The 14047-nt window shown below is 55.7% G+C and overlaps 1 protein-coding gene across 2 annotated transcripts; it reads left to right on the forward strand.

The window, feature by feature from the left end:
- Positions 1-1326: 1326 nt before the first annotated feature.
- Positions 1327-13790, forward strand: LHX4 (LIM homeobox 4). Of its 2 annotated transcripts, none has more exons than XM_065071805.1 (6): positions 1327-1517; positions 7702-7873; positions 10759-10961; positions 11168-11322; positions 11488-11659; positions 11736-13790. In XM_065071805.1, exons 1-6 carry the CDS (start codon positions 1442-1444, stop codon positions 12134-12136), a joined length of 1179 nt encoding a protein of 392 aa, XP_064927877.1. In that variant the 5' UTR covers positions 1327-1441; the 3' UTR covers positions 12137-13790. The 2 variants fall into 2 exon arrangements, with proteins under 2 accessions (XP_064927877.1, XP_064927876.1); XM_065071804.1 differs by having other exon boundaries at positions 1427-1517; positions 11739-13790.
- The last annotated feature ends 257 nt before the right edge of the window (positions 13791-14047 follow it).

The following is a 14047-nucleotide window of genomic DNA, read 5'->3' on the forward strand; positions in this document are numbered from 1 at the left end:
TGGGGAAGCACGAGGCTCAAGACACCCACTCCAGATGCATTTCGGTGAGCTTCCTCACTCAGCCCTTTGCCCCTCGGGTACCATTGGGTACTGCTGCCTCCCAACTCATCAGTTTTGCTCTGGTGCTTCAGGCTGGATTGTCACAGGGTTTGCCCTTGCCCTTGGAAGCCACAGTCATGTCGAGCCCTTTGCCCCATCCCTTTGGCATCACCATGGGTTAGTGCCAGGGTTGGGTTAATGGTTAGACTCAATGATCTTGAGGGTCTTTTCCAATCAAAATGATTCTATGATTCTACCACCCTTGTGCCATAGCAGCCAGTGGGCTCTCAGGTGGGTTTGCTGCAGCGCTGAGGAGTTGGGTTGGCGCTTTCCATGCACAGGTGTGTCCCTGTGGGAGGTGCTATTGGGACTGGCTCTGGACCATGAGTGTGTTCCAGTGCCCTGCCGAATCAGAGCTGGCCATACCCAGTGCTGGTGTTGCCCATGGGAGTTACGAACCACTGGGAAATAGGATCTTAAAATCATAGAATCATTTTGCTTGGAAGAAATTGTCAAGATCATCGAGCCCAACCATTAACCTGGCGCTAACCCATGTCCCCAAGAACATCATCTCCCTGTCTGCTCCACCCCTCCAGGGATGGTGACTCCACCACTGCCCTGGGCAGCCTGTTCCAATGCCTGACAGCCCTTTTGGGAAGAAATTGTTCCCAATATCCAATCTAAACCTCTATGGCGCAACTTGATGCCATTTCCTCTTGTCCTATCACGTATTACTTGGGAGAAGAGACCAACACCCTCCATGCTCCAATCTCATTTAATGTAGTTGTAGAGAGCAACGTCTCCCCTCTAACTCATTGCTGTGGCATTAAGGAGGTGGTGATGTGCTGGTGCCCGCTGCAGCCGGGGAAGGTGCCCGCCTGGCTGAGCGCCTGTCCTCAGCGGCAGGAAGGACAGGGCTGGGGCTGTGTGCTACCCCCGCTTTCCACCTATGGCACCCTCCCTGGCACCCAGCAGCGCCTCTGGTCGTGACAGCGCTATGTCGCGACAGCGACAGCCGCCCGAGGCCGGGCCTGGCCCCGGTGTGCTCCGCGGGGCGCCCCCAGCCCCGCCCCTTCCCCGCAGGCCCCGCCCCCGCCCCGCAGGCCCCGCCTTCCCTCCCGTCAGGCCCCGCCCCTGCCGGCGCGGAGCGGGCAGCGATTGGCCCCGGGCGGCCCGGCCCGCCCCCGCCCCCCTGCGGGCGGTGACGTCAGGCGCGCTCCCCTCCGGGTGAATGAATGGGAGGCGGGCGGCGCTGGCGGGTACAGCTGCGGCGCCGCGCCCGGGCCGGCACCGGCACCGCCCGCGGGACCCGGCGCTGCCTCCCGCCGTGGGGCTCCGCCGGCCCGGGCCGCGTCTCTCCCTCCCCTCTTCTCTCCCCTCCGCCGCCCTCCGGGCCAATAAAATGATGCAAAGCTCCGCGCTCGCTGCCGAAGGGGCTGTCAAGGGGCTTCCCGAGATCCTCGGTGTGCCGGTGCAACGTAAGGACGCTTTTCTCTTCTCCCTCCTTCGCTCCTTGCCGCAAAGGCGGCCCCGGGCCGGCGGGGCAGGGCGGGCAGGGGCTGGAGGGGCAGCGCCCTGCGGGATGGGCAGGTGCCTCCCGCTCCTCCCGGGGCGTGTTTTTTTTACTCTTCTTTATTTTTTTCACCTGTGTGTAGCAGCGTTAATAACGTGTAAATTAAATTAGGAGGGTGCGGAAGAAAGAGTGGTGCCCCGGGCCGGGCGGGCAGCGGGAGCCGTGCGGGCCCGGTCCCGACGGGCAGGTTTCGTGACCGCGGCTCCGGTTGTGCGTGTGGAGGCGCGTGTGCAAGTGTACGTGTGTATGGTTTCCCGGCCCGCAGCGCACGACCCCCAGCTTATATCGTTTATCGCGACAGGAAGAGCCTCACGGGCGAACGGCGGGGTGGGAAGGGACCCCACTGGAGTGCGTGCATGTTAGCGGGACGGCGAGCGCGGTTTGGCTCGGAACGATGCCGCCGTGTTTGCGTCTATCCCAAAATCACCTGCGTATCTGTATGTGCACATATATGCTCTGTAGCTACAGGTAGCATGTTCGTATGAAAGCACATATTCGCGCCTGCTGTGAGGGTGAATGTCAGCGTATCTGGGGGTACATGCGCCCACGCAGGTATGGATGTGTATGGACCCCACGGGTGTAGGTACCCAAGCGTGTCTCAGCGGGACGCGTACACCGGCAGCCGGCTGTGAGCCATAAGGGCCGGCAGCCTCCCCATTTCTATAGGGTCGAACCCTACACGGTGGGAGCCCCTCTGCACGCACACCGCTATGGATGAGCGGAGCCGGTGCGGGGGCGGCCGTGCTCCCCTGCGCCCCCGACCCACCTCCGGAGCTGCTCGGGCGGGCGGCGGGGACGCTCGGCAAGTGGTGCGGGCTGGAGCTACGCGGGCACTATCATCACCATCATTATTAATTATACTTCTCAGTTTGCAAACGGTTCCTGAGAACCGGGGCGTTCTTGCAGGCCGGGAGTGGGGGGAAGCCCTCCGGGAGGAGCCGGGCGATGTTCTGCCCCAACCCGAGGCACCCGGAAAGTTGAGGGGAGGGAGCCCCGGTGGAGGCGGGGAGACGAGACGGGCCCGAGCACCGAGAGAGCCCGGCGGGGGTGGGCAGCTGTGCAGCGGGGCCCGGCCGCGTTTCGTGAGACACGCAGGGGTGGTGGCGGGTGCGCACCCCGACAGCTGCCCGTTCCGGGCCAGGCTTTACCCCCCGTTCGCCGCTGCTCCCCGGAGCCTCCCGCGCCGTTCCGTGCCTTTCACCGGCCCCCGGCCACCCCGGGCGGCTGGAATTCGTTTTCCAAGGGGAGCGAAGCCGGTGGCCCTGCCCGCTGTTCCCGGTGACCAGTCCCCATCCTGCGTTGGGGGGACTGTCCCCGTTATCCCCCGTTTCGGTCCTGTCGCCGTGCCCCGGGGGAGGCGCAGACGGGTACGTTTAACCATATTTCACCGTAGCAGAGGGGAAGAATAATCCCCTTGGATTAGAGCGTGCAGGGGTGGGGAGGGTCCATCCCACCGCCAAATTCCGACCATCCCCCTGCGACCGAACAACGCCACCGGTTCCCAGCGGCAGGGTCACTTTTATGGCCCCGAAGGCCCACTGGTTTGAGGAGAAATTCGGTGTCCGGGAGCAGCAATCGCCGCAGCAAAGCTCCCTGGTTTGGCTCTTCTGGATGCCACCAAACTCTCCCACCCGTGACACTGCCATTTCGGTACTAACTGACGCGTATCAGGAATTATCAGGAAATAAATAATAATACAACGAGCTATTATTGTTAATATTTATTTAAGCGCAAAAATTAGCGGCAGGAGCAAAATACATGCAGATGGGCTGCTATAAAAGTTTCCATGGCTCTGCCGTTTCCCGGCCATCGGGTTTCGTGGTATGACAGATTTGGGGCCTGATCCTGCACCGGTTACTCGTGTGAACGGCTTCCCGGGGCGAAAGGGGCTGCCCCTGGACAGGGAACACCTTCCCAAGGGGAATTCGGCCCCGCTGCCTTCACCAGGGTCACCCACCCCAGCAGCACTTCGATATTTCATCATGCCTGTGATGAAAATATTTGATATTTTCATTTCTAATCCCTATTAAATGGCAGATTTTTCTTTCTGTTTAACCGCCGCACAGCCTCCTTATTTTAGCTTATTTCTCTTATTCAGGGGCTGTGTCTTACTGCATCTACACCAGCAAGATTTTGGGGAGCCGAGCCTCGGGGAATCTCCCCCTGACAGCTCCAGTTTTGCAGACGGGATTTTTACAACTGTGATTCCGAATATTATTTATGAATATTATTTTGCAAATCTCACCGAAGTAAAAACTTCTGCCAAAGCCTGTGGGAATCGTGCCCGAGTGCCGCCAGCCCCTGGCCAAGGGGCTGCGGGGGGGTTGATTAATCGCCGCTGGGAAAGTCGTTTGCGCGCTGCAGAGAAATGAATTGGAGGATTTTTTTTTTTTTCATGTGAAGGAATGAGATTTCCTCTCCGCAGAAAGTCTTTTTAAACAGACCCCGACCTGCTGCTTTCTTTGGGGAGGGTGTTGGGTGCTCCGGTACCGGGGGACCGGACCGCCTTTGTGCTCCGGCTTTCCACCGCATTGCCGAGACACCCATTCTGCAGCACCGTCCCCTCCACGCGTGACGTTTCCTTCCCTCTAAAAGCAAATAAAACCCCCTAAGAAGGGGGTGGTTTGCCACCTGGGTGCCTGGCGTGGTGTGGGGTCGGGCTGCGGGGTGCATATGGGGGTGCGCATCCTTCCCAAACCCTGCCGCGGCATAGCCTCCACCGTCGCATTTGAAGGTTTTTGGGGTCCGAGGGATTTCTGAGGCCACGCGCCGGTTTGTTTCGTTTCCATCGTTATTATTATTTTCTTTTCCGTCGGGGCAAGGGAGCGGGATGGAAAGATGGACCCGCGGCTAATAAATTATGGTCACGGCGAGGGGACAGACCTCAGCCCATCTTGTCAGGCCAGCACTCGGGTGTCCCGCCGCGGAGGGGGGTCCGGGGGCAGGGAGGGGGGGATTGCAGAGCTGGCTACGGGTTTGAATGGGATATGGCCAAATCCTGTCCGGGCGGGAGGCAGGGATGCGCACTGGCTGTGCGCTCCCCATCCCTGGCACATCACCCCCTGAGTGGGGGGGTGACCCCCAGCCTTTCCCCCGCCTCGAGAAACGGTTTTTATTGAGGCTGCTGCATCCCTGGAGCGGTCCCCATGCCCCCGAGGTGGAGAGGAGGGGGCTGTGGGGCTGCGTGCCCCCCCGCTGTCTGCGGGAGCATCCAGCCACACACAGAGCCAGCCCGGAGATGCTGGTGGGCAACGACAGCAAGGGAGCACATCAATGTCATTAACGTTATTCCCGTTATATCAAATAATTTAGTTAAAACAAGTGAAACAAATATGAGGCTTTCCTCAGGCAGCGCAGACCCGACCCTGGTGCAGCCGCCGCCGTGTCAAAGCACAAAGCAAAATGCAGGGGTTATATTTAAGATATTCTTCTCTCTGCGTGCATCAGGCAAACCAGTGTGTTGACTTGGACAACTTCTGGTACCCCCACAGGTCCCACTTTTTAAATTTTTATTTTATTATTATTGTTATTATTATTATTATTATGCACAGGGAAGAAGAGACAAGTTGATAGGACTTCTGCACATCTGCATGTGCACACACAGACCTGAGTGCATTTGCTTGTTGCTGTAAATTTACAGACAGATCAAAAGAAAAAAGAAATAGGTCTCTTTTTAAAAAATAAATCGCTTGAAATTTGGAGGATGACATTGTAGCAGCTGCTGCAGTTGTTTGTTTGTTTGTTGAAATTAAGCTGTGTTGCTGTCTTTAAGGAGAAAGCTGTGCTTGTTAGCTTGTGAGAACAGATATATACATGTATGTGTATATATATGTATACACATGTTTATATAAATAATCACTTATATAAAAACCTGTTTCATAAACGAGAATACATGTTTCTGGAATAAATGGTGATGATTTACTTGGCAATACCAGCAAATGCGTCTCCTCTTCGGGCTGGTGCTGTCGTTTGTGCCAAAGGTTTTCACGTTGCTCTGAAACGGGTTTAACAAATGAAATGTGGAAAAGGTGTTTGGTGCCAACCAGAGGAGCAAATCATCCAGGTGTTTCCAGAGCAGGAAGGAGGAGGGGGACCTATGGAAGCTGTAGATACTTTAATATATATATATATATATTTTTTTTTAATTGTATTTTTGTATTTTTTTCTGGTGTTGTTAATGCAACAGGGGCTTAAATGCCAGCAATAAATACAGGCTGAAGGGCACTGGGATTGTAACTATCTAACCTCATGATTGAAAAAATAAACCACCTTCAGTTGGGATACGTATCAGTACCTCAAAGTGTTTAAAAATAATGTTGTTTAAGGCTGTACAATTTTCTACTGTGCTCTCTTCCTCCTCCCATCTTTCCTCTTTTTCTGCCTTTCCTCTTTCCCATTCTTTTCTCCTCTTATCTCTCCTTTTTTCATTTTTTCCCTTTTTTCCCTTTTTTCCTTTTTTCCCTTTTTTTATTTCCTCCTTTTTTTCTTTTTCCCCTTTTTTCTTTTTTTTTCATTCCTTTTTTCTTTTTTATAACCTTTTTTCCTTTCCCCTCCTTTTTCACTCTCCCCCTTTCCCCCACATTATCTGTTTTCTTCTTTTTTCTTTTTTTTTTCTTTCTTTCATTCCCCCCCTTTTTCATTCCCCCCCTTTTTCATTCCCCCCCTTTTTCATTCCCCCCCTTTTTCATTTTCCCCCTTTTTTCTCCTTTCCACCCCTTTTTCCATTTTTCTCCTCTTCCCACTTTTTCCTTTATTTCCTTATTTTTTCCTTTTTTTCCCCTTCCCCTTTTTATTCCCCTCCCCCCCTTTTTTTTCCTTCTTTCCCTTTTTTCCTTCCTGTTTTCCCTCCTTTGTTTTTCCCCGCTCCCGGCAGGCTGCAGGAGCTCCCTCTCCCCCTGCATTGCCGAGCCCCGCCATGCCCGGACACGGTGGCTCCGGCCCCAGGTGCCGGGGGGATGCGGGGACTTGTTCCTCTGGCTGGTGCCATCGCCGGTAGGTGAAAGAGCCACCTCTGCTGGGGAGAGCGCTTCCCCTCTCACCCTCCCCAGCACTTGGAGCGGCAAAAAAGAAATAATCTGAGGCACCCCCCCTCGATATTTACTGTCAGCGCTCTCTGGCATCCTTTATGCATAAACATCACTTCTGCTCTTAAGCTCCAGCTATGGGCATGTGTTGTTTTTTTTTTTCTTCCCCCCAAAATCAATCTTCTTTCATGCGTGCGTGTCAGCATTATGTGCCTGGCTTTTACCCGGCAATCTTCTCCTGCAGACTTTTACAGCACCTCCCGTTTATTCTGAACTGTGGGCAGACAGAGAGAGAGATAAATATCCAGCTCTCCAGATCTATAGAAGCTGTCTGTCTATAGGCAGACATTGCACAGGAGGCTGGGTGGCTGGCTGTACATCTTCCCTTAGGAAAATGCTCCTACTCCCAGCACCCTCCCATAGCATGGGTGCTGCGGGAGGGACTGCATGGGGCTGGACTCTCCACCACAGCTGCACTCCAGCCTGGCCTTACTTATGCACACATTTTCCATCTGTTTCTAGCGGGATGGGTCTGTAACACCCCAGTTGGATGGGAAAAAATGGGCGGAAATGTGTCGTTCCCATCATCATGTGAAAAACAGGGTCCTGGGGACCAAATGGGTTTTGGACCATAGAGGGATGCAAAGTGGCTTGTGGTCCTCAGGATGCAGTGGCAGTGGAGGAGAAGAAATGTTTGCCCATCTTGAAAAATCCTCTGCAGGTGGCATGGAGGTGGTTGGTGTCCTGCACCCCTGGGTCACAGCTGGGACCCCGTGGGTCCCCCCGGCAGCCTGGCCCTTGGGGGACAGGGTGGCCGCAGGGAGCAATGAGCCGTATTCCTGCTTGGGGACTGCAGGATGCCATCCTGGAGGGAGGAGAGAGCGCGGCCTGAAAAATGGGTTGCAGAAGGGAAGAGCATCACATGTGTGTGTCCATGCTTGGCAGAGCCATGGACTTTGCTACCCAGAGGATTTTGGCGAAGGTTGGCAAAGGAAGATGTGCCAGGAGGGGGCTGTGGTGGCTGACGCTACTTTTTCTCTCCTTCTCTCTCCCTGCCCTGCCCAGAGATCCCCCAGTGCGCCGGCTGCAACCAGCACATCCTGGACAAATTCATCCTCAAGGTCCTGGACCGGCACTGGCACAGCTCCTGCCTCAAGTGCGCCGACTGTCAGATGCAGCTGGCCGACCGCTGCTTCTCCCGGGCGGGCAGCGTCTACTGCAAGGAGGACTTCTTCAAGTGAGTACTTCTTGGGGGCACAGCCCCCCGAATGCAGCGTCTCTCCGTGTGTGAAGCAAACACACAGCCTGTTTTTAGACGTTATTTCTCCAAAATCTTTATTTTCCTTTATTGTCACAACAAAAAATATGTTGCTACTCTACTGTTGTCGCAAGTCGGATGCTGCTTCTTGGGATTTAACCTTCTTAAAGCTCCAAATCCCCCCGATGCTCCTGTCCCTCTCCTGTGCTGGTTTCAGCCCCCTGTGGGATGTCGAGCTGCCGTGGTTCAGCAGCGGCCCCGGCTCTGTTCAGAGCTAGAGGGCAGGATAAAACCGCGCAAGGCAGCGGCATTGCTGCCTGCTCCTGCCCGAGCCCCTCGCTCGCCTCGCTGGGGTTTGCTGATGCCATTTTTCTCCCTTCTGCTTTTTATCATTTTACATTTTTAGTGGTTCAGTTTGGTTTGGTTCGGTTTGATTTGGCTTTTTCCTTCCAGTAGTGTGAAAACTTAATTTGATTTGTTGGCAGCTGCCTCTGACCTGTGTGATGCTGCAGCCTCAGCCTTTCCCTGCTCCCCCGGGACAGGACAACCTGTTTCCCATTAAAAATGGACTTTCCATCAGGGATGCTCTGGCTGCTGGCGATACTCAGGAGCTTTCCCAAGGGATGGCAAGAGGATGTTGCACCGGGGCTGGGCACAGCTCTGCGGGGAGGAGGATCCTGGCCATCATCTCCTGCTCATCGCTGGTCGCTCCAGCTCTTCCTATCACTGGCTAAACCAACCCATGGTGCTTACACCCCGTGCTAATCCCTGGCCAGGACTTTCCCTGCCTGCCCATCCCCAGGCTCTCAGGCCTCCTATGTGTCACCCCCACAAGTCACCAGGGCCAAAGATATATCTTGAATTTCTCCTTCCCAGCTGGCGAGCGTGTGATGGTTAAAGCAGCCGCTCCAGCCTGGGTAATAACACTTTTGCTTCTGATATTTTCCAGCCTATTAATCTCCAAGTCATTTAAATAGTCGCCCAAAAGGTGCGGGTAATCAATGTTAATTAGAGCCGAGAGATCAGTGACTTTCTTAGATGAGGTCCTGCCTGGATTATTTGGTGCCAATCAATAGCATCTCGGCACTTGCTCGCCTCACCTTTATTTCAACCGCTCATTGATTTCGGGGTAGGTAACCAGTGGAGGACGCAAGGATTTCAGGCCAACCTCAGCAGCAGGTTTGCAACACAGGAGCTACTTACAAAAACACCAGATTTTTCTGGTTTTTACCTTTTTTTTTTTCCTCCTCCAAATTGCAGTGCTTGGTCCCCCACTATGGGCAGCTCTGCCCTTGGTCTGGCCATCCCCAGGTTGTGTGGAAACACCCTAGGATGCTGGAGCGTGGCTTAAAATGGCTTTAATAGGGTTATGTGGGGGTGATGGATGGGCAGAGGGAGGGTGGGAGCTGCAGAGTGTGCACCGGCTCAGTCTTGGGTACAGAAAAGCATCGTCTGGCTGTCTGTTCTATCCCTTCCTTCATCCCTCACTCCATCTCTTCATCCCTCCCTCCCTCTCTACATCACCTCCCACCCTCCCTCTCAGCTGACTCGGGGAGAGCTGAGGTCTCCCCAGCAGATGTCCAGGGACTCTCCCTTTAGGATACAAGCCCAGAAAATGAGACAAAATAGGTTTTTCCCTCCTCACCTTCTGCTTCTAACACCCCTTTGGGCAGCTGTTGAAATAGCGCCAGTGCCACTCATGTTTGGTGCCCACCACCCAACTCTGGGTGACACTTGCATGACTCGGGGACAGTCTCAGGGGCCCAGCTTTGGTGGCTGTGCCCCAGCTTCATGGACAGTGTGAGGACACAGGCAGCTGTGGGTCTCTCAGGGTGATTTTTGCGTGGTAGGGGGATGTTCAGCCCTTGGAGGGGCAGCAAGAGGTGCCTGGGGTGGCTGTAACCTCTGGGGAACCCCAAATGTCACCGCCTGCCCCTGCAGCCTTGGGACTGGGGGCTGAAGGGCTTGTGTTTTCCCCAGAGGGGCTGCAATGCCAGGATAGCTCCATGAGGCACACTCCTTGCACAATTCTTGCACAATTCTTACATGGCCCTTGCATGTTTCTTCCACACTTCTTGCATGTTCTTTGCACAACTGCTTGCACGTTCCTTCCATGCTTTTCATCCTATTCTTGCATGCTGCTTCCACACTTCTTGCACCATTCTTGCACGTTCCTTGCATACTGCTTCCATGCTTCTTGCACGCACATTCCAAACTTCTTGCCCCGTTCTTACATGGTCCTTGAATGCCTTTTCCACCCTCATTGCATGCTTCTTGTCCCATTCTTGCGTGCTTCTTGCATGTTGCTTCCACACTTCTAGCATCTGCTTGCACACTTTTTGCATTCATGTTCCACACTCCTTGCACCATTCTTGCATGGTACTTACATGCTGCTTCCACACTTCTTACATGCTGGTTGCACACCTCTTGCTTGCTCCTCGCAGCCGTGCTGGTGGGCTTGCTTAGGCTCACGCCTACCCCAAGCCAGCACACCCGATGCACCCGTTGGGCTGTCATTACGGTGTAAGAGCCCCATCATTCTGCATTAATCTGGGATTCATCATGCTAGCGGGGCGGTGTAATTAATTTATTTGGTATTAACGTGGATGAAATATGTACTGTCCTTGTGGGGGAAAATCAGGCAGCCTATAAGCATTAGTTAAAAGAACCATTAAAATCAAACCTTCCTCAGCTCCATTAGGCCGGTCTTTCACACTGAAGAAGATAAACCCCTGCCGTGTGAAGTGTCATGCATAATTAGGTTGATTGCTGGTTTAAACTCTGCCCTGTCTCCTGGTTCCCACCCCATCTCTGGTGAAGCCCACCTCGCTGGGGGGCTCACGGTCGCCCTCTTCTCCTTACAGACGTTTTGGGACCAAATGCACGGCGTGCCAGCAGGGCATCCCCCCCACCCAGGTGGTCCGCAAAGCCCAAGACTTTGTGTACCACCTCCACTGCTTCGCCTGCATCATCTGCAGCCGGCAGCTGGCCACCGGCGACGAGTTCTACCTGATGGAGGACGGGCGGCTGGTCTGCAAGGAGGACTACGAGACTGCCAAGCAGAACGGTAGGTACCCCGAAAGGACTACGAGGTGGGACATCACACCGAGGGGTGGCTGTGGGTCATGTCACTGCATTGTAGCTGTGGGAAGGGGTTGCTGCGGGCTCTGGGGCAGCTGTTATTTGGGAGCTTTTCCCTAGTGCTGTGGGCTGGTGGTTTGGGGTCACTCACGCTGCTGCAGTTGGGGCTGGTACCAGTTTCTTTGCCTGCAGATGACTCCGAGGCGGGCGCTAAGCGGCCCCGGACCACCATCACGGCCAAGCAGCTGGAGACACTGAAGAATGCCTACAAAAACTCCCCCAAGCCTGCCCGACACGTGCGGGAGCAGCTCTCCTCCGAGACGGGGCTCGACATGAGGGTGGTGCAGGTGAGGCCGTGGGGATGCCCTTTCCCATGCAGGGGTCCCGCTGGGGTGCCAGGGTGGCATGGATGCTTGGGAGATGGGTTGCAGGGGTGCTGGGTTGCGTGGGAGCCAGGTTGCAAGGGTGCCAGTGTGCTGCGATGCCACTGATGTCCCCATTTCCCATCCCAGGTGTGGTTCCAGAATCGCCGTGCCAAGGAGAAGCGGCTGAAGAAGGACGCGGGGCGGCACCGCTGGGGACAGTTTTACAAGAGTGTCAAGCGGAGCCGGGGGGGCGGCAAGCTGGAGAAGGAGAGCTCGGCCGAGGACTGCGGAGTCAGCGACAGCGAGCTCAGCTTCCGCGGTGAGCGGGGTGCTGGCGTGGGGTGGGGGGCTCTGGGGTTCCCTCTGTGCTGACCCCCCCTCTCTGCTCTCCCCAGCAGAAGACCAGATCCTCTCCGAGCTCGGCCACACCAACAGAGTTTACGGCACCGTGGGGGACGTGGCGGGCGGACAGTTGCTGAACGGCAGCTTCTCCATGGAGGGGACGGGACAGTCGTACCAGGACTTGCGGGACGGGAGTCCCTACGGCCTCCCCCAGTCGCCATCCTCTATCTCCTCCCTGCCGGCCCACCCCCCCTTACTCAACGGGCTGGACTATGCCATGGACGGCAACCTGGGGCTGGTGGCCCACGGGGCACAGGGGGTGAGTCAGACGCTGCGGGCCATGGCCGGGGGGGGCCCCACCTCCGACATCTCCACGGGGAGCAGCGTCGGGTACCCAGACTTTCCCACCAGCCCGGCCTCTTGGCTGGACGACATGGATCACCCCCCTTTCTAAGCGCTGCTCACCCCCCACCCTGGTCCCCTCTCGCTGCCCCCCCCAGCCCACAAGCCATCTCGCTGGCGATTGACATTTCCAGGATTTCCCATGGGAACCAGCCCCGGAGGGCTGGAGGGGGGGAATGGCATCGGCAGTGGTGGGGGCGGCTGTGCCTGGGCTGGGGGGCACAGATGCTTTTGGGTGTAAGCACAAGACAGGTGTTGGCACATGGGCCATATGGTGAAGATGCCGGCACAGGGCTGGGGCTCGGCGGGGTGTGTGATGGAGCAATGGTGCGAGCCGGCAGGAGGGAAGGACAATCAGGGGTGGCAGAGATCATCCCGGTGCCCACAACAGCCCCGCACCCCTCCCGCCGCTATTTTCAAGAATTATTTTTCGGTATGGACTTGATATGCAACTTGATGTTGCCCGGACCCTCAGTGGAAAGAAAATTCTATATTGTAGAAGGGTTTATTTTAGTGAGGCCAGGACCATCGCCCCACTGCCCGGGGGTGATGCTGTTCTGCGTGCGGGCGGCTCTGGGGCTGTGATTGATCCCCAGGAGTGCTTACAGTGCATCACTGCGGGTTTGACCTTGGTTGCGTGGTGGGGAGGAATTAAAAGAGAAGAAAAAATAGAAGCCCGCAGCCTGAGCTGCCCAAGGGCCAAGCGGGGCTGACACAGGGAGAGGAGCTGGGGAAGGGTCAGGGGGAAGGTGGGGAATGTTTGCTCTGAGGATATTGCAAAAAATTCCCCCCAAGAAGAGGGGGAAAAGGGCATTTCATCAGCTGCAGAAGCACCCACATGGTGGGAACTGGAGGGGACAGGGTGGATGAGACCCCAGGCAGCTGCTTGCTCACACCCCACGCTCACCAGGTGTTTGACCTGATGATAAAATCCAGCTCTGTGTTCTCTGCCTGGGGTGCCCAACTCCACCCCAGCCCCGTGGGCATTCCCTGCCCGTGGGGTCCCCACCATAACCCCCCAGCTCTGGGGTGGTGCTGATGGTCCCAGGCTGCCCTTTGTGGGGGCTGGTGGCAGACCCAGTTACATGGCTGCAACCAGAGGCTGGAGCGGGGGTGCTGCTCCAAAATCAAAGGAGAGAAAAAATAAGAGTTAAAAAAACCCCAAAACATTGCCACACAAGAAAGCACATCACTGGTATGTCCCTGTCCCTCCTGTCCCCCCTGCGTGGGTGTGTTGGTGCTGCAGGAGCTGCACCCATGTGCCTCCCCCCCTCCCCAGCTTCGGGTGCTGCTGTGTGCCAAGCCCCCAGCCTCACTGGGCACGGCTGGGGGGAGGGGGCCGGGGGAGCCGTGCCCGCTGCTCTCCATTGACAAGGCCAAATGTGTCCCCCCTTGCTCCCTTTGCTGTGTAAATTTTGTACAGTTCCAGAAAGTGAGAGTCTTGTTTCCTGGGGGGGGGGAGGGGAAAAAAAAAAGGAAAAATAAAACCCAACAAAAAAATAATAATTAAAAAAAAAATCAAAGATTAAAACCTTATTTATTGCCAAGTCTTTGGGGAGAAAGGACCTCCCCCAGTCCTCCCAAACTCGGGCCTGGGGTGTTGCTTTTGTACCCTGCCCTCCTGCGTGTCGGCATGAGATGTGTACGGTCACCCCCTCGCCTGGAGGGAAAGCGATGTCAAATAAAACTCGGGATGCTCTTTAGCAGCTGCTGGTTTTGGGATTTATTGTTTTTCTCCTTCCACCGTCAGCATCACCTGCTCCAGCACTGTTGGATCTTTGGGCTCGGGATCCAGGACGAGTGACACGGGTCATAGTGCCCTGGCTTTTTGTGGGGACGGAGAGGTGGGTGGGTTTGGGGGGAGCATCTCCATCCCTGCCACACGGCACCCCAAGATGCTCTCAACTTTTCTGCCAGCACGCAGGGATGGCAGGGGAACCGTGGGGACCCCTCCCGCCATCCA

This window comes from Columba livia, chromosome 8 (genome assembly GCF_036013475.1).
Source record: "Columba livia isolate bColLiv1 breed racing homer chromosome 8, bColLiv1.pat.W.v2, whole genome shotgun sequence".
Classification (NCBI taxonomy): domain Eukaryota; kingdom Metazoa; phylum Chordata; class Aves; order Columbiformes; family Columbidae; genus Columba; species Columba livia.